Source organism: Helicoverpa armigera, chromosome 12 (assembly GCF_030705265.1).
Source record: "Helicoverpa armigera isolate CAAS_96S chromosome 12, ASM3070526v1, whole genome shotgun sequence".
Lineage (NCBI taxonomy): Eukaryota > Metazoa > Arthropoda > Insecta > Lepidoptera > Noctuidae > Helicoverpa > Helicoverpa armigera.
Window position 1 is genome coordinate 8,734,723 of NC_087131.1, and position 25,606 is coordinate 8,760,328.

Sequence of the window (25,606 nt, forward strand, 5' to 3'; positions counted from 1 at the left end):
GGCTTATTAATTTTAAGTTTATGCTTTCTGCCAGAGACTTAAGCCATAATGCTTCTTTAACAGCTTCATATAAAGCCATATATTCGATTCAGTAGACGAGACCGCTACTGATGTTTGTCTCTTTGTACACCATGTAATTGTATTTTGATCAAATAATTTAAACACATATCCAGTAGTGCTTTTCCTATCATTACAATCGTGGCCACCCCAATCTGAGTCGACATATCCACTTAGGATGTTATTGTAATTATTTCTTGTATATGTTAACTTCAAATCAATTGTGCCTTTGATATATCTTAAAACTCGCTTTAAGCATAACCACAATTCTTTATTGTTCTTATTTGTGTACCGACTTAAAATATTTACGCATGTACTTAAGTCCGGACGCGTACAAAGCATAATGTACATTAAACAACCGATCAGGTGACGGCATGGTGCGTCACACTTCTTATCAGCGTTAAGAGCTTCATAGTTTAATTTAAGCTCCATCGGTGTGTTTATAGGATTGCAATCACTCATATTAAATTTATTCAAAACGGTTTTAATGTAAGCACTTTGGTCTAAAGTAATTTTATCATGGTGTCTCTCTATTTTAATGCCCAAAATAATTTGATATCGTGTAAGTCGGTCATTTCGAATTTAGTCATTAAATATGCTTTGAAATTATTCATTGTTTGCAAATCTGCACATGCTATAACTAAATCATCGACGTACAAGATTACGTAAATATTTTAGAAATGTCTCCTTTACCTTTCATATATATACACCTATCTACTGGGGAGTTCTGAAAACCTATTTCTTTGAGACATTGTTCAAATGTTTCGTACCAACATCTAGCTGATTGTTTTAAGCCATAAAGAGCTTTGTTTAATTTGCATACGTAATTATCTTTACATTTTACACCTTCAGGAACTTTCATGTAGATTTCTTCCTTTAGTGTACCATTTAGAAATGCTGTTTTACATCCATATGATGAATCAGTAAATTATATTGATTTGCGTAGCTAATTAAGAATCTAAAGCTTGCTATTCTAGCAACTGGTGCAAATGTTTCATTATAATCACTAAGATATTCTTGACTGAAACCTCTAGCGACAAGACGTGCCTTATATCTTGAAGGTTGACCTGAAACGTCATTTTTAATAGTGAATATCCATTTACAGTCTACAATATTTTTATTTAATGGTTTTGGTACTAATGTCCATGTATTATTTTTCTTAAGAGAATTGAGTTCTTCTCTGACTGCTTTTTCCCACTGATTCCTATCGTTCAGAGATTTAATTTCATTTAATGATTTTGGTATATTACTTGTGATGGATAACGCACTATAGACATCATAGTCATTTTCATTATATGATTTACGCGAACATGTTTTCAGTCTTTCACTTCTTCGTAAATTTAAAAATTCATCAGGTTTATCCTGATTTTTGTGTTTCAAACTACTCTCAGATTCATTTTCAGGTTCATTCGGTATTTCATGACTACCGATTTTTCGAATTTTACTTGTACTGCATTCATCAGATTGAGAGCTATCTGATTTAGGGCCAGAACTATGAGACTTATAAGACACTGATTTTGTTACGGAGTCATTATCAGTTTCGTCTTGGGAATATGTATTATTACTCCGTTCAGGTCGTAATGAAGGCCTAGATTCGATAAAATTAGTCTCATCAATTACAACGTCCCTTACAGTTTCATATTTTTCGAATTCTGTATTCCAAACTTTATAACCATTGGGTTCATAACCTACCAGTATTCCTTTCCACGACCTATTGTCAAATTTGTTTTACTGGTTTTATTATGAACATATACAGTTGAACCGAAAACTCTGAGATTTTTAACGCTTGGTTTCCTATCATGCCACATCTCGTATGGTGTCTTTGATTGACTTAAAGCTTTCGTAGGCGTAATATTTATTAAATAAACTGCAGTTAAAACTGCATTTCCCAAAAACGTTTTGATGCTTTAGTGCCATTTAACATAGCACGAGCTTTTTCTGTTATTGTGCGAACCATACGTTCTGCAACACCATTTAACTGTGGGGTCCTAGGAACTGTTAAATGATAGCTTATGCCTCTTCTCTACAGTAGTTTTTCATTTCGGTGGATAAGTATTCACCACCGTTATCACTATAAAGATTTACTACTTTGAAATTGAATTTAGCCTCACTTTTAGCGACATAGTCTTTAAAAGCTGTAAACACTTCTGATTTGTAAGTTAACATATACACCACACAATAATGTGTGTATTCATCAACAAATAAAACAAAATAATTTCTGTTATCTATTGTTGGAGGTGTTATAGGACCACAAACATCTGAATGCACAATAAACAGAGGGCGTTTAATGTAACTTTTGTCTTTAACTTTATTAAAAGGCAGGCGAGTCTGCTTCCCATTTATGCATGCTTCACACAACTTATCATTTGGAGTTACGGTATTTATTTCATCTAAGTCATCAATCATATTATGACATTTTAACTGCAGGAATTTAGTTTTACTTATATGTCCTAGGCGTTGATGCCATAATTCATATTTATTTTCATTAACATAACATGCTTGGGAAGCGGATTCCCTTTATTACTGGTATTTTAAACTCTAGAACTATAAGATTATTCAATGTCTTACCTTTCATGATGATTTTACCTTCCTTTGTAATTTGTGTGCCTTTGTCATCAAATATTATGGTGAATCCTGCTTGCTGCATCTTTGATACCGATATTAAATTATATGGTACTTCGGCACAGAACAATACATTTGTAAGTATTCCTTGCACTCCTGTTTGACTGATAAGATTTATGTTTCCCCTTTTAGTTGCTGAAATAAATGTATTGTTTTAGCTACTGAAATTTTAAAGGAGGATTTAAACATTCAAACGATGTGAAGAGATCATCTCTATTTGTGATGTGATCAGACGCTCCTGAATCTAATAGGAATTTAATTGTCGAGTGGTCTTTTTCATAATGGTATGCGCTTGTCATGAACGCAAATCCTGAAAAAGAAGAATTCGAGGTCGTTCCTCTTGCAGGGCAATAGTTTGGACTTGTCTTGTCCTTTCTGGGGCATTGTTTTGTATATTTGTCTGTCTTTTGAAATAGAAACAATCCTGTTTCTTGTGTCCTTTGCGTCCACAGTAATGACATTTCACAAATTTTGTTTGTTTGTTTTCTTGAATGTTGTATTCTTCAAATAGTTTTGTTTTGTGCGATTGTATCTGTTTTATTATATTTTTCTTCAACATGGAGTATCTTTAAACTGGTATCACGACTCTCGTTTTTTAATTTTACTTCGTGATCTAATAGTCTAGTTTTTACAAAACCGAGAGTGATATTTTCTTCAGATAGTGTCTCAATTGCAGTGATAACGCCATCATATGTATTCGGGAGAGTAAGTAATAAATGAGCTACTTTGTCCGTTTCCTCTAATTTAGCTCCAGCAGCTGATAATTCTGTCAGCAGATCGTCAAATGTTGAGAAGTGTTTGATCAAGGGTATATCGGCTTTTAATTTTAATCCCAATAATTGTTTTCTCAGCGCTAATTGAGTTGCTACACTTTTCCTTTCATAGATCGCGTCAAAATGTTTAAAAACTGCTTGAGCAGTCCCATTTTCATTAATATAATTAAGATATGAGTCCGCCAAATATTCGACTATAATACTTTTGGCTGCCTTATTATTCTTTTCCCACTCAGCGGATCGCGTTCCAGGAATTTCTTCGTCAATAACACTGAGCAAGTTTAACTCTGAAAGCAGTGTACGAATTCTAAATTTCCATACACTGTACTTTTCTCCATTAAAAGGCTTAATGTTTCTTTTCACTTTTTCCATTGTCACAACTTTATTTTTATTTACAACTATGCACTTTACTGTCACTACGCACTACTGAATGTTCTCACTACTAAATGTCCTTTTTCGCACTGGGCCCATAACCTATAGGAGGTATGGGATTAAAAGAAATAATATACTAATTTGATATTGAAATATTTATTCTATACTTTAAATTGTACTTGGAAGCAATACGTCCGTCTAACAAGATCCCGTGACGCAGTGTGTGTAGAGTTAAATAAACAGTAGATTGTTCAGATAGAACAAAGAACAATGTTATCGAAAGTTAGGGGTATTAGTTTTTGCTTTATATAATCCAACAGTGCGCACGTACCGGTACATACATTTATAAAGTGTATAATGTATTGTGTTCGCGTCCCAGATTTGGGAAGCGAAACTACGATCGTTGATTGGCGTATTACGACGTTGCTACATTTTCGCCTTGCATTCAATTCTATGAGAATTTGCAGGTATTGCTTATCGGCCACTAGGTCACTCGTTAGCGTATTGTATTTGTTACATTTGGCTATCTACGCAATGTACTAAAATACTACAGCTTTTTATCAGTCTTAGAAATTACTAGAACACCAACCCGTTTTATTCTCTGATCTGCCACACAATGTATTGGAATTTGCGGTTATAAATTAAACAAGTCAATATTCTGCTGTGAATACTGAAGCATCTTAAGTGTCTAAAGTGTGTGACATTAAAATCTCATAAATGTTGACTGTAAAGGTATTCTGTCTATAACTTAAGTTTTACAGAGCTATATCGTACATAACAATTACCTTCAACAGTGTAATGCATATCTACTAGTTCTGCTGTGCCTAGCCTAGGTGATGATACAATCTTAACAAATGCTGAATCGATCACCAAACGAAGCCTAAATGCCAAATTTCAAATTAATGACATCATTAAGCTTGTCCTCTTTGACTTACCGGTTTCTTGTTTTAGTCTATTTAGTTATATTATTCACGTTGCATCATCAATGTCTTATTATTTCGTGTGTAAAGGTAGATCATACATCACTGACCTAGAGGAAAACGGAGTATGTTTTGATGTTATCATGCATTTAGATTTTAGGACTAAACAAACCGCTTTGTCGACTTCTTTGTTTGCTATTTAACAATCACGTAGTTATCATTCAGTAACAAGCTCATTATAGACATTGCTTATTGACGATCACATTAAGATAATAAACATATTAAATATCATACTGTTAACTTCCTTGTCGCTTTAAATTCTAATAAACGTCATCTATTATAAATCTGTCTCATTATTTATTACTGTTCTGCCAACCCTGAAGCCGTTTAATGATATGGATCTCGTTAATTTACAATTGTAGCATTATTAAGTGGTTCATGCCAGCTATTTAATTGCTAAACTAATTAGGCTGGACATATACTCAGGCATTCCGCGGCCGGAATACTAACATGAGCAGACCAAATCATTTGTTTCTGTACGTAATTGCAGCTATTGTGTTCGAAAGTATGTATTTTCATTTGTATGGGAAAAGTTGGCAGAATTGCTATCCGTGTACCGTCTCTCCTCCCTCTTTATAGAATCGATTTTCACCTTCGTATTTATGGTCTGGCATTTCTGTGTCGCATTTATAGTCCTTATAGACTAGCGTGTTATAGGAGTCTACAAAAGGAATACCATCATATTGTTTATCATGCTAGTAATCAGCATAAGCTTCTTTCATATTTTGCCCTTTGTAGAGATTATTTCTAATCATTATTACCTACTTTCCCCAAGCAGTTTCTCTAGTTCTATTTGACATACTGTAACGAAAATAATTTTTAGCGTCTCTTACGTCCTGAAACCTTCTGTATCAAATGTCTTTTGTTCGAGGAATTTTCTCGTTTAGTATAAGCTGTGTGCAGTTGGGTGCAAGTAGACTTATGTGTGGCTATGTATTGTTGCAGGCTCGGGTCAGGCAGCGAGTGCGGCGGTGGAGGGTCGGGCGGCGGCGCGGCCGCTCCGCAGTCGGCGCGCGTCTCCTCCAACGGCGCCGGCGGGATGGCGGTGAGCCGCGTGCCCAGCCCGCTGCACGACGGCAACACGCCCGTCGCGGAAAACTGGTGCTTCACACAGGTAATGTATGGTATCTATCGAACCTACACCTTCACGTCATCCATACGCGAGTATTCTCACTGGCTGAGTAATGTTTATCTTTAGTCCACATGTGGATCAAATGGAAAGTCCCATTGGGCGGGTGAAGTAGGTATTATGGCAAAACAAAATAAGCTTTAACCAACCAAAACCTGAAGGGCGACATGAATGGCAAGGGCAATCCAATGCCAACTAAGCTTAGCTGTAATCGGAAAACGGGCCTTACCTATTCCAGTCACGCAAAACAGAAAAACAACCTTATATAACAAATGTGTCAAATAAACGTCTGAAACGCACACATGGATTTGTTAGTATGAATACTCGTCATCTGTTGGTGTGGGGCGAATAGCGATAATAATTGTTTACCAAGGCCGTTATCGGTGAACTTGAAATATGTTGCGCGCATATGCATATATGTAGTGTTAACGTGTACATACATATTTAAAGCTACTAGGAAGAGCAGTGCACGTGTCCGCTGTTCAAACTACAGAGGTGACTCGTGCGTCACGTTGCGCCGCTATACTATACCTATTGCTCGTCGCGGCATGCGTCTCGCGGCATGTCACCGATTCACAGATGTATTAAAATTAAAATTCCCACTTCTCAGACGTCTCCGATAAAACGTTGACGTGATAACTTAGCAATGCCAAGGGAAACATCCAGTAACGTCATACTCAGCATATTCTCACACGTTACATAATGTTCGTTTGTTCGTACAGACGTCAATAAAAAGCATTAGTAACAGTATAGTCTGCAGCGATAAGAGTCTAGCTATGCGATGAAGTTTTGTTTCTGTATTGAGTAGGTATCACTATGAAAATGCTATTTTCCCCTCGGACGAACTTTAAAGTAATTGGAACGACCGTTGTGCGACATAGACACACCGATCTGGTATTACCTTTTTTGATACTTTTTGTCCAAAAAATCTATTTAGTCTGCTGTAACGGTTATTTTTTGCTCACTTTGTGCGAGGCTGCCGCACGTACATTTATTAAGATCTGTCTCAAGTCTTAATCTTTAGGAATCGTTCTTCTTTATGTATTTGTGCCGTTATTTAACGGTGTCGACATAAAAGTTCGTAACGTTAACGTAGTAATGAATGTCAGATGTAGACAGTATGTATTGCATCGATCCTTGTTAAAGAAACAGCTGTGCTTCCGTTTGGGATTGTGTAGGCAGGATCAGTAGTGAGTTGGACACGTGTTAACGCTCGGCGCTTCTGCTTCTCTGCTCGATACACGTGCCGCCCGCCGATAATCACGTTCTTCATTAGTACTCGGAAACGCGTCAACAATAAACCTCGCATGTTATCGCTTCAATTAGAGCTCCCTTTGAAGTGAGCCATACACAAACGACGATACTATGAAACCATTATGTACCTATTGTAAATCAGTTTACTTCGAAACGCCTATTAAAATTATGCTGCAGTTAACTTGCATTTCAATAAACTAAGGAGTTACAACACGGATATCGCTTTTAACAATGTAGTTGTTATAAATATACTTTTGTGGTCACAGCATCATTTGACTTTAAAACACTGTCCACGTTCCTGATTTGTCATGATGATTTTAAATAAAGCCCACATATTTTCCTCCATATTGTTATTAAAACAAAACATGTTTCTCTAGAGCTGGTTTTATAAAGAGCACACATATAAGGCTTTTATGTGGCGGTAGAATCTGCAAACGGATGTTATCTATGTGTCCGCGAATGCGCGGGGACCGGGGATGATGCGGGCGGCCTTGGCGCGGGTCGGCGACCGGGCGAAGACCCCAGCAGCACCGCAAGCCAAGCAACGGTCGAGGGCAACGACCAGCGGCGGCCAGGTTGCGCCCGCCACTTGTGCGCCTATCCTCCTGGCCGACGTGGCCCAAGTGTCCACCCGTGCTCAGGGCCCCCGACAATGCGCCGATCACGTTCACCTCACCGCACCACGCTAATTATATTCTTATCGACGAATTATAATCGCAAACGCTCACAAACCTACCATAAGCTTACACAATAGCTACCAAAACTGTATTATGGGCTCCGTCATTACCTGAAACCGCCGTCAAAGATGGTCGAACTCAATAATAAAATAAATACAACAGACGACATCCTAACCTTGAATCATGAATGAAATAATGAGTGTTGTTGATTTTGTTCATGAAAATTTAACTCGCCATAAATAAGTCGTTAAACTGCTTGTTTGTTTTTCATGGTGGATGTCAGCAAGGCAATTAAGGACAATGCACAAGCACTAAGCTGTATAGTTAGAGGTCCGTCCCGAGGAAGATTTATTGTCACCCAACAGGGACACCTTGTGAAAGTGTCCGCTCCCTTCACTGACTGATTTATACCCCTAAATTATTTTAGCTTTGTTCAGTCACGTGATAAAAGCCGGGATTTAAGACAGTCGCTACTAGATTTATTCTTCTCGTAAATCGGCCATATCCGCCTTTTATTATCTATTTGAATATTAAACTAATTATTTTTTTCTTTGTTTCAGGTCAAAGTGGTTAAGTTCAGTTACATGTGGACAATAAACAATTTTAGTTTCTGTAGAGAAGAAATGGGTGAAGTGTTAAAATCATCGACTTTTTCCGCTGGTGCTAGTGACAAGTTAAAGTGGTGTCTTCGTGTTAATCCTAAAGGACTCGATGAAGAGAGCAAAGACTATTTATCGTTATACTTATTATTAGTGTCGTGTAATAAATCAGAAGTGCGGGCAAAATTCAAATTCTCAATATTAAATGCAAAACGGGAAGAAACTAAAGCGATGGAGTCACAGCGCGCCTACAGATTTGTACAAGGCAAAGATTGGGGGTTCAAAAAATTTATCAGAAGGTGAGTCAGATTTTTTTTTTCTCCAACGAAATTCGAACTAACCATGTCTGACCTTTTTGGTGCAGTTGACAGTTGATATCATCCCTTGAAAACTGACAGCCGTCAACTCCACAAAAGACGCGGTGGCACTATAGTTGTTTTATAAATTGATATGTGAATGTTATTTATTTGGAGCAGTACAATCGCATAACCATGTTCAGTAGTATTACAAAATAAATGCAGTATTTATTACGGTTAAGAACAACCTAATAATAATAACGTCTAAAGGACGAAAAATCACAGTGGATTTTGTAGAAAGCCGTTTTGTGTAGCGTACGGTAAGGTTGGGGGCGGACCCCACATAATGCAGTCACGTAATTTTATTCCGTACTGCTGAAAATGTGGGCTTCTCGCGAGGGCTATAAACACCACGTTAAGTAGGCCTCTGGCAACACACGTGTAATCTTTGTTGCTACAGCCGCTACCGAACGGCCGGGAATTATCGAGGGTCTTGTTTTATTGGCCGTCAAGTAAACCAACCCCTTTGGAAGTCACGCGTACAATGTATCCGGCGTGCAGGCACAAAATTATTCACTATTTACGGCATATTCCATACTATCTAAAGTATAAATCTGTTAAAAAACAGACTTATGTTACTAAGATGCTTAACCTCAAAAAGTAAGGTATCCTACACAAATTAAGCACACTGACAATCCGATTAGTAATGTCTGCTTATTGAAGCATTTTTACCTGGCATACATTCTTGGAAACGAGCCTAGATTGATACAATTGGTTCGGAAACCCTTTTTGGGTCAAGGTGTCTGCGATGTTCATTAATCTAATTCTAACTATTGTATCACTACCTGTTGCCCGCTAGCTTGTCCGTGACCGTTTTATATTTTGCCTTAATCCCAATTTAACTTTTTTTGCGTGAAGAAACCTCCATTTAAAATAATTGATACCTTATAAATATTCGAATAGCCACTGATAATTCTCAAAATATGATCTTAAATATGAAGAGTATCCGTTATTCGGGATCAGTATTCCGTGGCCAACATAAAAGGGAGCGAGCGCCATTAACGACCGGCTTCGGGCCAAATCTACCACTGCGGTGATGCGAATACCACAAGGTTTACTCGTACTTTACCAAGTGGTAACGTTTTTACGACACCGTAAAAATGAGAACAAGAACGTTTGCCCATAAATCAGTTACCTTAGCATCAATTTTATTCTGCGTAAGGTTTATTATTCAGATTTTTAAGACGCTTACGTTCACGCTGAGTTTTGCTACAAAAGAATTTCTCATTACGGGGTCGCTCGGTCCCTACAAAATTGGGAATATTTGGAGCTTTCCTTGTCAATTTTCGCTGCGGTTTCATAAGTATTTTTGCTAGGTGTTTGTGTAGAACCCATGGCAACGATTTGATATAAGAATTTGTGACTAAATTGTTAAAAAGACCTTGGTATTAATAGCACATTTCTCCATTTCCAGAGACTTCCTATTAGACGAAGCGAACGGCCTCCTACCTGAAGACAAACTGACGATATTCTGTGAAGTGTCAGTTGTAGCAGACAGTATCAACATTAGCGGTCAAAGCAACGTGGTACAGTTCAAAGTGCCAGAGTGTCGGCTATCCGACGACCTGGGCGCGCTATTCGACAACGAAAGGTTTTCTGACGTCACCTTAGCAGTAGGAGGAAGGGAATTCCAGGCGCATAAAGCCATATTAGCAGGTAATTTTCACATGAAATCTAACTACTCTCAACTGTCGCAGTTATTGATTATCTTCTTATCAGTTGCGTAAATTCTTTGGACGTGTTTCGCCAGCGATTGTTCAGCGTGAATGATAGATTGGGATCGGATGTACCACGTAATACAATTTAAGTTTATCTTTGAGATGTTTGCCTGATATTAAATCGACAAGTTGTGTAAGCAACGTATTCTTTTCTTCTTGCATCACGCTTGAACTGTAGATCTTAATTGACTTTTCCATGCGAGTGTTTTAGGCCAAGGAGAGGACATCATCTATTTTTGTACCGAAACCCCCCTATAGTTTCCTTGTACCAAATACAAGTGGAAACATCGTGCGCAAGCTCATTAGACATAAAATATAACGGGCATTAATGCTCTGGTTCCATTTTATTTTATATGTTATTAATAATAATTAATATTCATGCGCCAAATAGTATGTAATGTTTTTTTCCTCTATGACATAAGTCTATGGTCAAACGAGACCACGGCTTACTAATGAGCCACAATGACTCTAATAATAATTATAGATATCATAAATATGTTTACAATTTAATTGGGTTTTCCCAGTCCATAGCTATTGTACTCTTCTGACAAACATTAGCGTTAAAAACAATTTTAATATAAATAAATTAGAATTGCAATAGGTTTTTTGGAATCTAGATCACAAGATTATTATAATTGAGTTTGAAATTAAATTCTTTTATGTAGGTTGAGATAACAGTATAGCAAAGCTGGCCAATGGGATTTCCGTTATGTTTCCCTTTGTATCAAATTTAATTTATAATTTTTGAGCTGACATCGATAGCAAGTTTTTAATAACTGACTATTAATATCTTATCTGCTATGAACCAAAATACCTACCTGACCGGCCGTTTTATCTGAAACACTCATGTAAAAATTGCCAAATTAATCATCAGTTTCTGAAGTGAATGGTAAATTTTTAGTCACAATATATAGTTTATCCTTACCGTTTTCTAAATTACCATATAAAGTCTCTTTAACTGACAAGTATCTCCCAGATCAGTACCTACATATATTTTTGTCACCCTGATATTAAAGCTAGCGCTGATATTAAAGCTATATTTCATTATTAACAAATATTTCATCTCCTCTTTCCAGCGAGAAGTCCAGTATTTGCAGCGATGTTTGAACACGAAATGGAAGAAAGGAAAAGGAATCGAGTGGACATCACGGACGTGGACCACGAGGTTTTGAGAGAAATGCTACGTTTTATATACACGGGCCGGGCGCCCAACCTAGACAAGATGGCTGATGACCTTTTAGCAGCTGCTGATAAGGTAAAAATATAATACAAATAATTAGTTTTTGCTGGGAAGTCCCAGTTACAAACATGTTTAGTTATACTTATGTATTTGTCGCTAGAGTCTTTTTTGCATCATTTGGGCTTCCCAGAAAAACACAGGAAGTTGTGAGGGCGTTATTAGGGGCAGTCCCATGAGATATTTGACGTTCGAAAAGTGCTCTCTACCAGCCTATTTTAGAAAGAATGAATTTAAATATTTTGTATGTTGAATTGAGCTTAAAATCAACAGTCAAAAAGTTCCTTGTTCTTACCAAGTATGTCGTAATGGGACGTTTTGATCGTATGATGGATGGCTTATACTAACTTATTTGAAAAGAACATTTCATAAATTATTAATTATATGGACTATGAAAAGGTGTCATGAGTTCTTAAGAAAGGAAGTATATGGCAGCCATTTAATTCAAATGTTATTAAGACATTTTATGGACAAAAGATATACAGCCTTACTTATAAAATAATAAGTTATACTTAAGAGATGTTTAAGAAAAAATCTTACTTATAAACGTGGCTGAAATAAATCATTTTCTTAGCAATGTCTTAAATGAGCTGTCAAATTAAGTAGCCTCACACCCTTGTTTAACCCGCTAATTATCAAAATGGCTGGATTCTTACCAGCTGATTTTTCATTTCCGGTTTATTGACAGCTCAACTTTTTAATTTTATATTTTACGGATGCCATTGTTGCCATTACACAACGTTTTGATGACAAATATTTTTTTAAGCTACCAACATTCCGGTAGTGTTGAGAAATTAGTATGTTTTTATGTCATTATCTGTTCATTACTTAAGACATGCTTAAGCAACGTTTATAGGTCAAAATAATTTAATCACTACTTAAGGCTTTAAGTAGTAATTACTTAAAACAATGCTTAGAAGATGATTTGTTGATTTTTATAAGTAAGGCTGATAAAATATAAAGGCAGTTTAACAAGTTATAAGTCATATAAAGGGTTGTAGTTCAAAAACTTTTCTTCGTTCTTCAATCATCGTATCTAAGCCAGCAGAGAGAATTTCATATCTAAATATAAAAAAGTAATTAGATTTAATCGCTTCAATCGGAATCGCAGTACTACTTAAAGAGACGTATTTAATAATGCCATTTATCCATCACGCGATACCGATAAAAACTTGACCATAGATAATAAGATAGCCACGTGCATAGAAATTGATATACAGATTACATTTACACGAAGAGTCTCGAAGCCAACGTGACACCGTCTATGGTGCGAATCTGCTACCAATAGCCATTATAATGAAAAGAGTATTGTGTGAAATTAAATCGTATTGAGTATAAACTTCCTTGTTTCATATTCATATTATGAGTTTCTCCTTTATGGACAAAAGTTTGTGGTTTATTATTTGATTAATTTTGTAATAAATACTCGGTTCAAATCCGGGTGACTTTTTTGTGGGGATCATTATGTTAGTCAAAGACACATTGCGTCGTCTATAAATGAAAGGTGTCTATTGCTAGTAGAAAAAGTTCCCGACGGCCATGGGTGAAACCACTGGCAGAAGCTAGTTGACTTATAAATTGCATAAGTATCATTTATTTATAAAAAAAGTAAGATTGTAATGTGATGTGTCACAATGATTACGTGATAACTCCACCGAATTCTGGCGTCAGCTAGTATGACCTCATCTATTAATAATTCAGGGACGCTTTAATATTTTTTTGTTGTAATAATATCGTGTTATTAATCATATGTTTTTGTTTATTTCCAGTACGCACTCGAGCGGTTAAAAGTAATGTGTGAAGAGGCGTTATGCCTCAGCCTATCGGTGGAGACGGCGGCGGACACCCTCATATTGGCGGACCTGCATTCTGCAGACCAGCTTAAGGCGCAAACCATCGATTTTATTAATACGTGAGTAGCATTTTCTTTGCTGCTGGATTTCTATGAGTTACCGCGACCCTGGTACATGAAGTGCTTAAGAAGGAACATCGAGGTTTTAGTCAGTAAGAGTCTGACACTCTCTCACGCTGCACCCACAGCATTTGTTAGCCAACAATAAAAAAGTTACGTATTCTCTTCAAAGATACTAAACGGAATATTTTTCTGTTGACTGTTGTGTTAAATGGCGTCAACCGCATACCTACTCAAAATCATGTTGTTTTCTATAAGTGAATTGGAACTGTTTCAAGTCATACAAATCTTCCATTGCGTATAATTTCTCAAACAAACAAACTGCACATCTTAAAAGAGTGAATACCGGTTCCATTAGAAACCATTGTAAAATTCAAATAACTTAACTTGTCAGAAGTCAGTCACTTGATGCCTTGCGCATGCGCAGCAGTGTTTTTTTTAATTAGTGATTAAATGTACTTGTTTTTTGTGTTTAGGAGTCACGCGACGGACGTGATGGACACGGCGGGCTGGAAGAACATGATCTCGTCGCACCCGCACCTGATCGCCGAGGCGTTCCGCGCGCTGGCCACGCAGCAGCAGCAGATCCCGCCCATCGGGCCGCCGCGCAAGCGCGTGAAGCAGGCCTAGTGCGGCCCGCCGCCGCCCCCCATACCAAAGACACGGCCGCCGCCACCGCCGGACTCTCTGTGAGTGGCCCGTGGATGTGTTGCGTGGATCCACGGATTCAAACCTTCGTTTTACTATGATTGATCTCAAGACGATATTCGATCCTAATGTTTTTTTGTCTCTCGCGGTTATAGTGTACCGCTTTTAATAATTACTTTTAATGTGTATGTTACGGAGAGCTGGACGCTTTTTGCGCGTTGATGTAGTTTCGGATGTAGGCTTCGGGTTAAATATTTTATGTATGTCGTTTTTGTGAACATTCTCTTGCAGCTATGTATGTAAATTATTACTATGTATTAATATGATGCTCGTGTCTAAAACAACTATCCATGTCATATAAATTTATCGTTATATTATTATGATTGTAACATTCATTGGCTAACATAATGGCGTAAATTAAAAAAATAGCAATGTACAGAATACAAAATAAATTGAAATAATCGAAATCGATTATTAAGCCACAATGCAAACATATTTGAATTGGAATATCTTGGTGTTTCGTGTTCCCATAGAAATTACAAAAACATTAATGTTAGACATTGTATAACGTAGGCCTTTTGAAAATATTTTGAAGTAGAGTGGTAATTGAATGCAATAAAGTTATGTATGTAGCGGGGCTTTGTACAAAATTGTTAGTCTTATCACACTTTACTATATAATACTGAGAGGAGATGAGTAACACATCACATGGTCGCTGGTGATTGCTCGGGAGGCAATGAGTATAACAATTGTGTGCAAAGCTTTGATAACATGTAGACGCTGTAGGGGACTCGAGTGATTGTATAAGTCTATTGAAATTGTTGGTATTGTATATAGATGAGCTACGATCCCACCATTAAAATATTTCTAAGTACTAACCCTTAAGTGGTATCACGGATGACACCATTAATTTTTTATCGTATCTGTAGGATGTTATTCCAATGACATATTGTGATTTTTCTATCATATTTCCATAGGTTTAAAATACACGAACGCTTTTTGTTTTGTTTCATATGTAGATGATCACTGGAATAATTTAAATTTTAATGTATTATTATTGTTGTTGGTTTCGCTTCATCAATTGTACATTACGTGTCATGTCCAAATGTCGGCGTCTAGTGTCGCCAGTCATTTTGCTCACTTCATTAACTTTTAAAATTAATATGATTCTAAATTACAAATTGATAAATGTTATTTATTAGTATTATTATCATTTTTTTCATTTTCTACTATGACAACTTAGCAGATTTTATAATGAAATGTATTTCTTTAACTTTATAAAATGATGGACCTACCCATAAGTACCTATTGTAATATTTACTCAATAGAAGTATGTAATATACCGCGGCCAATAAATAATAATATTTAATACCATTTTATACCCACTTCCCATTTTACCACAGCTGACAGCTGTTATCATGTAATTGAATATTACAAAATGTCAAAAATAACTGTGATTTTCGAAATTGTCAGTAAGTTGAGCAAATAAATGAAATGATGATGAAAATACATTTTTATTTACACTGAAAAAGAGAACAGGTCCTGTCTGGAACAGCATAAGAATGGCAGTCCTCATGGGTGGTCAGAACCCATCTGACAACCAGTCTTTCCAAGGGGCATCGGGTTAGGAAGGTTAGATAAATCAATCGGTTATCCCACATTAAAAACTGGTACTTACCGACTCTGCTGTATCTGGTGGACTGCAAGCTAACCCCAACATGGTAGAGTTCAAATTTTAATAATATCATCTGTAAAGAATTCTTCAATACGTCAGGAGAAAAAAAAAATGGTATGAAGTCAGATGCAAAGTATGACACCAAAAAAAAAATTCTAATTTGCGAGGCAGGGGAATGATAAGGGCGGTGTGAATTGGAGTCGCTGGAGACCTTTCGTTCCACCTTGCATACACAACATTACACCCATCGATATTTATGTACTAGTTAGAATATAAATATCTCAATGACTACACCTATTAATTATATTAGCCGCTAAGGGTATAGCTCCGTATTTTAGATCTATCAGGCGGTAGGATAGATTCATTCATAGAGATTCATTCCTTGAGAACACTCCATGTGCTTCGATTACATCAAGACCAAAATAAAAAAAAATATTCTTCAACACACTTCGGTATATTTGGGCATCGCCAATATCCATGTAAAAGAGACGATATACATGCATGTACTCTGTGGGCATCACTACTTCCGCTTTCTCTATGTCCAGTTTTATTGTTCGGTTGGTCAAACTTCATAAATGTCACACTATCTAAACTGTCATTGTCAGTGTCACTGCCTCCAAAGTTTTACTATTTCATCACGTAATTCTTAAAATAAGTATTTGCTAAAATTGGAAATTCCAATGATTATAGGAAAAGTACTGTCTAGAAATAAAAGATTGTTATTAAGATCTAAATCAATAACAACACAAATAACATGTCTATCTTCAAAACCAACGGCTTCAGAAGTTCTCACAGCATATTTGACCCAATGTAAAGAACCTCCTTGGACCTCATACTTTGTGAAGGTAATATCAACTACTAAAGCATCCTATCGATTCAAGTACTGAAGTAAAAATTACCTTTTTCCAATTCGATGAATGAATATTACAAACCTAGTTCATCTGCAGAATACAAAATGCATTCCAGGCATGATAGGATAATGTCTTGGTCATTTGTTATACATATTATTGCCAACCGAACCTAAATTATAAGCATTGCATAGCTTTTCACTAACTACTTACATTTGGTAACTTATTTATCCATACTTTGGCAATAACTCATCATACATCTACTTCATTGGTTACATTTTCATATAAGTAGCTTTACTATATTCCTGGCTTCATTTTTTTCAGTACAGTAGTGTAAAGAATGATCAATATGGAATGTCAAATTTCAACTGGAAGGTTGGTAGTTCCAACTATCAGATATTGAGAACTGGCTGTTTTCCTTACATCAAGTACCATTGTTCGAAGAAAGCAGCCGAAGATTTGTCAACATCGGACAAGTTCATGAGAGCCATTAAAGTTGTTAATTTAGGTATGTATTACATAGTTCTTTTATATTATTTTTTTCCAATAGTATAAGGTAGAAGAGTTTCATTTCTTTGAATACACGGTCAGCACAAGTCACACAAAATATTGGGTAGAATTAAATATTAATTCACTATTAGATCGCTCATTTCTCGGGTAAGCATATAGGCTATTTACTTTGATACACACTTGGCACAGTTGAAACCACTGAGTAAAGCTAACTTAGATATACCTTTTCCAGCTCATAAAGCTTGAATGAACAATTCAATAACATTAAAAAATATATTACATACTCGAAGTGTTCTATGTTTTTTAAATGAATATTTATTGTTGATTTCCAGGTATACCATGTTTGCTGTACGGCCTGGCAGCTACACAACTTATAAGACACGAAGAAATAGTACATACTTCTAAGGGGCCGGTCACAATATACTTTCTAATACCAGAAGATAAGGGATCTAGATACTAATGAGATAGTTGGCCTGAAATATGCCAAATGATTGAAAGCTGTCACACTCGCTATAAGCTTGTGTTATAATGCTTGTTTTCAAATAAAATGAGCAACATTATTTAAACATAGTTACGTTACTATCAATTATAAATGGTAAAAAAATCCTTTATAACCAGATTATATTCAATATATTTTTTCTAACTTCAGATTTAATAAACAATCTATCCATTGTTTTACAATTAAAGATTGAATTTGCGAAACAAAGAATAAATCGGTTATTAAAGTCCACATTAAATAGACAAAAACAGTGCAAATAGTCTATGTTTACAAAACACTAAAACATGACCCTTCTTAGTAGTTGGGTAAAAACATGTTATTGTATGTAATCATTATTTATTTTGTACATCAGGGGCATTATGTTTATGTGATAGATAATTTATAATAGATAAACAATTGTTTTTTGTTAGAACTCACATTTTTATTGTGTTTTGTTTTTTAGAGTATTTTATTTCTTTAGTAATTAGTAAAGTTGGATAATTTGTTGATAGTTAAAATGTGAATAAATAACGATATTACTACACATTCTTTTCATTTAACAGAAAAACTTACGACCAGTGAAACTTCTAAAATAACATTAACATATTATTTTGCGTCAATTACAAAACCCGTGAAAGAACATGTGCAATTAAATACTATTCGGCGCTAGTCCAATTTTAAATTATTTGCTGTACTGTCGCAGCATGTTGAAATACGAGTATGCGGAGCTCATAGTCTGAAAAAAAGTAAATTGCATTCAGAACCAAGTAATAGATCTTAACCCTTGCTTAAATTAAATGAAGAAACCAACACAAGCACTCAGTTTTTTTTTATTTGTACCACTTTCGGCATCAGATCATGTCTATGAATGTATGTATGTAATTAACTCTTTGCATGAAATAAAAACACATCAATAGTATTCGAATCGTAAACACTTACGGAGGAGAAAGTCTCAAGCTGCACGCTGGGCAAACCAGTGAACTTGATGGTGACAGGCTTCTGTGCTCTCAGGATTATGATGAGGATATCATTGCGGATCATCAGGCCCAGTGGGGTCTCGTGCCAGCCGCACGTCCAGCCCGCGTCTCCGACTTCAAATGCCTTGAAAACATTAATGGAATTAAAATTAAAGCCATAAACTGCTGCATAGTTTAATATGAGGCTTCCAAGAATAGGTACGTACCTATATGTAAGTAGATTATAGGAAGTCGATTCTGATCGGAATTATTTCTAGATTGAAAACTTCGGTAACCTATAGGTATTGGTAGGTATAAAATGTTGACATTGAATTTATTTCGTCAATTTTAAATGCATAGGCAGTTACTTAGCATTCATTAATTATTTAGAACGACTTATTTAGATTGACTTAGGTCATGAAAGAAATTACATTCTAATTCGAAATGCCGCAATAAGTATGTTCCAATTCTAATCTAGGTAAACCTAATAAATAAATTATAAAACGTGACTAGGAACTGCCACGATTAGGTACAAGACTTAGGTAAAGATTTTATCGACACGGCTTTGTGTCTTAAAGCCGGGCAAAGTAGGTATTTATTAACGTCAAAATAAAGCTACATTTTCCTTCGTGATTAAATCTTTCTCTTACCCAACGTGGGTTTATGCAGCTGGGTCTTTCATGTTTTTGATACACTAATAACTTAGTACGAAAGTCGAAATGAAAAGGAATATCATCAGACCCGTAATGTACTGGGCACCACTGGCTCTCGCATTCCCTACTTCTGATTTCCGGATCCCGACGAAACCCAAACACAAAGTGTTTAACACGCTTATTTCCTACTATGGGTGCTTACATAAAGAAACAGGTTTCCGGTACAGACCAATCTGTACATATCAGTACAGTATTGACTCGTATAAAGAAACAGGTGAATCTGTCCTTAAAGACAATTAAAATTAAACCCGTATTGCACGGTCCAGGTAGTCGTCACCGACAAGTACCTAACAACATGTTTCTTTATAAGTCAGAGAATAGGATTATAGTGAAACATTATACCTGCGCTGATCGGTATCTACCCGTACAGATTTGTCTGTACCGGAAACCTGTTTCTTTATGTAAGCACCCTAATTCACCATAAACACTGAATTCTCGAGGTTCCCGTAAACCTACCTTGTTTCTAATCATGGTGCCTAGATGGCAAGGTATCCAAAGTTGCAAGCATGCAGCAATGCCTAACAGGCAAAACAGGATATCTACTTTACCATTGTCGAGTTTCTGGAATGAAAAAAATATTCATAATTTTATAAATTATATTGCAGCTTATGCACTGAGTACCTGCTTACCTACACAGTAAAATTTTATGATTAACCTTCAATCTTTTGACGGTATAAATTACCCACTTATTACAAAATTAGTTTTTCCTCAATTTTGAAATATAGGTAGTAATATGTCTAATCTACCCTCTAACTAATCTACCCTCAGCCAAAAACTTGACAAGTTCACAATTTGTTCAGTACTATTTCACATAGTAACGAGTGGCAACAATAAGTACTTAGGTCTTGCAGTATTTGCTATTTTTTTGGTAATGTGGACTCACCTCTGCAATCTGGTACGCTATCAGGCATATCGCGAGAGAACTGAAGGAGACCTGGTAAACCAGAGGTGGACCGTAAACAGAGGACACCGTACTCACAGCCCTGAAAATGAAGCTTTCACTTCAAAATGTACCTAGGTTCTCAGGGGAAATTATGAAATTTACCGCTATTGTGTGTGTAACGGGGAATGGGACAATAAAGGCCCCCAAAAACACTGTTGTATTGTAGGTAATTTATCAGAATTTGATAGATAGATACCTAGGTACTTTATTTGGTAAGTACCCACACCAATTTTTCTTTTTTTAACACGTGAATGATCACAGATTTGAATCAGACTTTTGTAATCACGTGTAGCTAAGGAATTAAGTGGGTATTGTATTTCATTGTGACGTGATTTATATCTATTAGGGGTTAAAGTATGAAATTGCCGTTTTATTCTAGTAGGTTTTTGAATTGCCATAGAGTCTTCATGGTTTGAGGTTTTCGAATGGAACTTTTTTCACGTGATTTCTGTGATGTTCTTCTTTTAAAAAATGTGAAACATTTGATTATCGATGTTCAATTGTTTTTGTTATTCAACTTAAACAAGAAAGATGGATACTGCGAAAATTTGAGTAATTTTTGAATATGAGTTCCGACGCGGGATTGAACGGCAGAAACAGCCCGCAATATCAATGCTGCATTTGAAGAGGTGTCTGCTAAAGAACGCGCCGTGCGATTTTGGATTAAACGCTTTCGTGGTGGAAACTTCGACTTGAAGAACGAGCCATGAGAAAGACCGCCTGACAGGTGATTAACGAGAAATTAAGAGAGACGGTGAACGCCGATCCTAGTCAAACTACCCAGATACCCAGCCGAACACCGAATAATGTTGAAAAATTAGCAGTAAAACAGCCACGACTCATGAATCGACCTTCACCGCTATTGCTCCATGACAACGCGAGGCCTCATACAGCAAAATAAACCGTTTTAACTCTTCAGGAACTGCAGTTGGAAACTATTCGTCTTCCTCCATATTCGCCAGACCTTGCTCTAACGGACGACCATTTTTTTTGTGATTTGGACAATTATCTACGTCACAAGAAGTTTCTTCCCAGGAGGCAGAACAAAATTCTTTCACACTGTTTGTGCAGTCTAGATCCTCAGAGTTCTATCGTAAAGGCATAAATGACCTTCTTATTAGATGACCGCAATGTATAGATAATAATGGCAACTATTTTGATTAAATAAGTTTGTTAAAAATTTAAAAAAAATACAATTTAGGTTTTCAGTACAAATCGGCAATTTCATACTTTAACCCCTATTATTTAATCCTGTTAATTATCTATCAGTAGACTACTGCAGTGCATATTGCAATATTGCTTACTTATACACCGGAATGAATAATGTAGAAAAAAAATAGAGGACAGCGTGGTATAGGCATGTGATGAGAAGATGTGAAACGCATGTTGCAAACAATGGTTAAGTATATAGGATGGAGAGGCAGAGGTAGACCGAGGAAAATATGAATCTGCCTGAATGCTAGGATTTTAGTATGATTTCGAACAGAGAGAAATGGAAGAAAAAACATAATATTGCACCACAGATAACTTGGGAACAGGGCAGGAACCAGACTCTTCACTTACTTAAAGACAGAAAGATGCCATCTCACAATTTTTGCTATCCTCGCGTTTAGGATTAGTTGTGTTTCTCTTCTGCGTGGGTCATGTCGAGGGAGTAAAGCCACGGACTCGTCCAGACCCTCGAATATCACGCTGAAGTCTATTATAATCATGTTCATTATTGTGTAGTAATGCAGTAAGATGTGTAGTAGCGTGTAGATGTATACTGAAAATAAGATTATTTCTGTACGTGTGTAATCAACTGTTTTTCACCATAAAAAGTTCTAATTTAGTTTTGCGTGATCGAGATCCGAACTTGCAACATATTGCTAACTTGGTAGAATCAATTTATCATTCAAACCATATATCTAGTTATAAGACTCACTTATAAGCCTCCCAGAAAGGTTGCTATTATCTACATGGTTACAACGTTCTTCCTACAACATAATATAGCAGAACTCACCACAAAAAGTTTGTACAAAACAAAAGATCAGCGTTGATTCGATGACCAAAAAGATTTCATAATTAGGTGTCCTATACGGGTCATCGTTTGGCAGCCACATCGGGAACTGAAGAGGTCTGACTGTGTTTTCATCAATTGTCGCAAAGAGGCTCTGGTAAAGCAACCCAACCAGTGGAATAATAACGTATAGACCTCCCACGAAGCAGACAAAAATGAACCAAGCGTAACATAATTGCCAAATGAGGAGTTGCCCTTCTAGGAACGGTTTTCTGCAAAAAAATGGTAACTTCGTCAGAAAATGAAATTAAAACTTAGAGAAAAACAAACATTATCTTAATTGTCGTAATTAAGTTCTTACAATATTTGCCGCTCTATCTTTTTTGACCTGTGTGAACTCTGCCAACAATTAGTGATTTAAGGTCTTGTACTCATTACACTATATTTTATCACTAAGACAAATTAATTGTTTCGGGAGCCTCTTTGAAAAAATGAACATTTTTCTAATCAGTTTTTATGTTATCTTGGCTTTGACTTACGCGTGTAGTGCCTAAGTATTAAATAATCTGTGCTTTGAATTTCTCGACCAGTTGCTATGCTATACTTACCTAACTACCGACATAGTTAGTTGTTACCACCTTAGCGACTACACGCTCCTCACATAAATATCGTTAAAATTAATCAATTAAACGAAAACGGTAAAGAAACATATGCAGTTTTACCTGTATCTATCTCCCAAACTACACACATATATAAAATCCTCGTTCATAGTGACAACGATATCATAAATCTTGTTAGTATTGACGACAATGCTGACGTACACCATGGGTATGCAGCCCAGGATCACCCAGTAGCAGAAACATTCTGTAGCGAAGGAGTAGTCCTTGACGGTGACTCCGCGCCAGATGAATATCTCTTCTAAAGTCATGGCGACGATTGACAGTTGGATGCAAATGCAGGGCCATATGAATCTGTAGATATTAATTAAGCAATATTAAGGATTAAATAAAAGCAGAAATAGGTACATAAATCTCAATTTTAGATCTTTTGAGTATAAAGAGTCCTCATCAGCCTAGCTTTCTCCCACTGCAAGGTAAGTTTGGAATCCAGTCGTACTGGATATTTTAGATCTGAATAACGATCCCAATCGGCAATATGATAAAAGGCTTAATAAAGAGAAACTGCGTAAAATAAAAAGTGTGAGACAGAAAAATATAATTCCGTCCAAATCACATGATTTTTTTACATTCTTCATTATCTTAAAATATATTGGTATGCTCCATTAGTGCAGAGACTAATTTACTTCTGAGAAGTCGATCAATTAATTTTCTGATTTTATCAACATCATTGTGTAATGAAAATGATTGATTGGTAATCAATCATCATCGTGAGTTGTAAATTAAGATTTCGTAGGTCGCATTTACAACGGTCAAGATTATTTGGTGAGGTAGGTACCTACCGTTTTTTTGGAAAGCCGACGTTACTGATGACGCAAAGATGCGCAAATGTAGGTACCTATGGGTACTTGGTACTTACTTATATGTCGGAAGTGACCATTTAAATTTATCGCAATGACACGCAGAGCCGGAATTTGCGAACCAATTTTGATAAAATTATTGATGCACATTGCTTTTATTTGAACATTGTAATATTTGGAAAATATATATATGTAAATATTTCATTATTATTTCCATTTATCAAGAAATCAAAGCAGACATAAATAAACAAGCTGATACATAACCAGAACACAAATAAATAAGGACATTTAGGGTTAAATGGAATAATAAATAAATTAATGTAGCTAATTTGTATCTACATTTGTAAATATTTCATATCAAACCAAAGTTGCTAGTCATTAAATGGGTTAAATAAACTCAATATCTAGGCCTGAGAGACATGCAAGATTTTACATATAAATAGATACTAGGTACTTCATATTTTCTGATGCAATTTTGCAAATTGCATTGAAAATGAACCAAGGCAAGTTGTTGCAACCCTTGCGTAGTTTGATATTGTCCAAACTATATCCAATTCCATATCCTGATTGAAGTTAAAAGTTTCAGGTATAAATAGTTTTGAGGACAGCTGGGTCCACCCCAGCTGTTGTAATCTCTAAAACTTTAGATAAATTATGGAATCAGGCATTATTTTGCGGAAATCCATGACATAACATGTTAGGATAATAGAATCTAAAACTTTATTAATTCATTTGTTTTATGTATCCCTATCCCTACTAATATTATAAATGCGAAAGTAATTCTGTCTGTCTGTCTGTCTGTTACGCTTTCACGTCTTAACCACTGAACTGATTTTAATAAAATTTTGGTACAGAGATAGAGTTGTCCTTGAGAAAGAACATAGGATAGTTTTTATCCCGGACCTTTGAAGAATTCCCTTGGAAACGCGATATAACCGAACTCTACGCGGGCGAAGCCGCGGGCGGAAGCTAGTAACAAATGTATTATAGTTTTAATTTTACATAACTAAGTTTAGTCAAAATATTATCATGATTTGAACAGACCTGAGTAAAGAGCGTCTATTTGTAAAGAAAACTCCTTTGACGGCGAGTAAAATTCGCAGCTGTGGGTGAAAATTATACAGGTTGATGTCCGGCCGGTCGAAATCAAAAGTTTTCTTTAGAAGAAAATCCTCTAAGATTTGTAGACGCATTTTACGCGTATCTTTCACGAAACAAGATGTAGAATTATTCAGAAACCATAATATGAAGGAACTATAGGGTAAGAAAAAGAAGTAAGTATCTACTTGGGTACCTTATTTTGCATAATGAGTAACAATTTTATTAATTAGCCAGTTGGTCGCAATTGAACGCAATTTGCAACGAATGCACAAATTATCCGGTAGTTAGCAAGTATGGGACTTCGGTTATTAAGTTAATTACATATTCTTATTTTCTAGCAATAATTGAGCTTTTCTTAAAATACCTTGAATAAGGTACAGGGTGCGTAAGGTAAGGCAAGCGTGGAGATTAATGCTCAATCCTTCTCCGTGTGAGAGGAGGCCTGTGCCCAGCAATGGGACGATAAAAAGGCTGTAACATTAACAGTAAGGTACAGGGTGATACTACTGGTAGATACTTGAAATCCCGATCTTGTAATTTAATAGATGCAGCGTAGCCTTCCATCTATCCAT

At 36.1% G+C, this 25,606-nt stretch overlaps 3 protein-coding genes across 12 annotated transcripts in view; 2 read left to right on the plus strand and 1 right to left on the minus strand.

The window, feature by feature from the left end:
- Rdx (roadkill) overlaps positions 1-15,841 on the plus strand; it is a 52,063-nt gene extending 36,222 nt beyond the window's left edge. For 7 of the 8 annotated variants that reach the window (XM_049838883.2, XM_021344860.3, XM_049838881.2 and 4 more), the window contains 6 exons: positions 5,750-5,918; positions 8,425-8,762; positions 10,234-10,475; positions 11,614-11,792; positions 13,544-13,686; positions 14,163-15,841. In XM_049838883.2, the coding sequence (XP_049694840.1) occupies positions 5,844-5,918; positions 8,425-8,762; positions 10,234-10,475; positions 11,614-11,792; positions 13,544-13,686; positions 14,163-14,316 (1,131 nt within the window). In that variant the 5' untranslated portion in view covers positions 5,750-5,843 and the 3' untranslated portion in view covers positions 14,317-15,841. Of the gene's footprint in view, positions 1-5,749; positions 5,929-8,424; positions 8,763-10,233; positions 10,476-11,613; positions 11,793-13,543; positions 13,687-14,162 lie in introns of all 8 variants that reach the window. The other variant, XM_064037348.1, reaches the window with a different exon arrangement.
- LOC110384041 (odorant receptor 13a) lies at positions 472-25,126 on the minus strand. 2 transcript variants are annotated; one of them, XM_064037350.1, is made up of 9 exons: positions 24,978-25,126; positions 23,179-23,427; positions 22,460-22,728; positions 22,021-22,222; positions 20,398-20,497; positions 19,971-20,075; positions 18,785-18,946; positions 18,525-18,581; positions 472-481 (listed from the first exon to the last, which is right to left on the minus strand). In XM_064037350.1, the coding sequence occupies exons 1-8, from the start codon at positions 25,124-25,126 to the stop codon at positions 18,528-18,530; spliced, it is 1,290 nt and encodes a 429-aa protein (XP_063893420.1). In that variant the 3' UTR covers positions 472-481; positions 18,525-18,527. The 2 variants fall into 2 exon arrangements, with proteins under 2 accessions (XP_063893420.1, XP_063893419.1); XM_064037349.1 differs by lacking the exon at positions 472-481 and having other exon boundaries at positions 18,519-18,581.
- On the plus strand, positions 16,590-18,387 carry LOC110384042 (uncharacterized protein). Of its 2 annotated transcripts, none has more exons than XM_021345088.3 (3): positions 16,590-16,854; positions 17,182-17,365; positions 17,700-18,387. In XM_021345088.3, the coding sequence occupies exons 1-3, from the start codon at positions 16,690-16,692 to the stop codon at positions 17,825-17,827; spliced, it is 477 nt and encodes a 158-aa protein (XP_021200763.3). In that variant the 5' UTR covers positions 16,590-16,689; the 3' UTR covers positions 17,828-18,387. The 2 variants fall into 2 exon arrangements, with proteins under 2 accessions (XP_021200763.3, XP_021200764.2); XM_021345089.3 differs by having other exon boundaries at positions 16,714-16,854; positions 17,187-17,365.
- Positions 25,127-25,606: the final 480 nt, after the last annotated feature.

Coding starts and splice junctions, on each gene's coding strand:
- LOC110384041 (XM_064037350.1), bottom strand. CDS start 25,126: ATGCGTCTACAAATCTTAGAGGATTTTCTTCTAAAGAAAACTTTTGAT. Junction 20,498..22,020: donor TGGCATCTTTCTGTCTTTAA/GTAAGTGAAGAG, acceptor CTTCATTTTCAG/GGCTGTGAGTACGGTGTCCT. Junction 18,947..19,970: donor GCACCATGATTAGAAACAAG/GTAGGTTTACGG, acceptor AATGTTTTCAAG/GCATTTGAAGTCGGAGACGC.
- LOC110384042 (XM_021345088.3), top strand. CDS start 16,690: ATGATTATAGGAAAAGTACTGTCTAGAAATAAAAGATTGTTATTAAGA. Junction 16,855..17,181: donor GGACCTCATACTTTGTGAAG/GTAATATCAACT, acceptor CATTTTTTTCAG/TACAGTAGTGTAAAGAATGA. Junction 17,366..17,699: donor CATTAAAGTTGTTAATTTAG/GTATGTATTACA, acceptor GTTGATTTCCAG/GTATACCATGTTTGCTGTAC.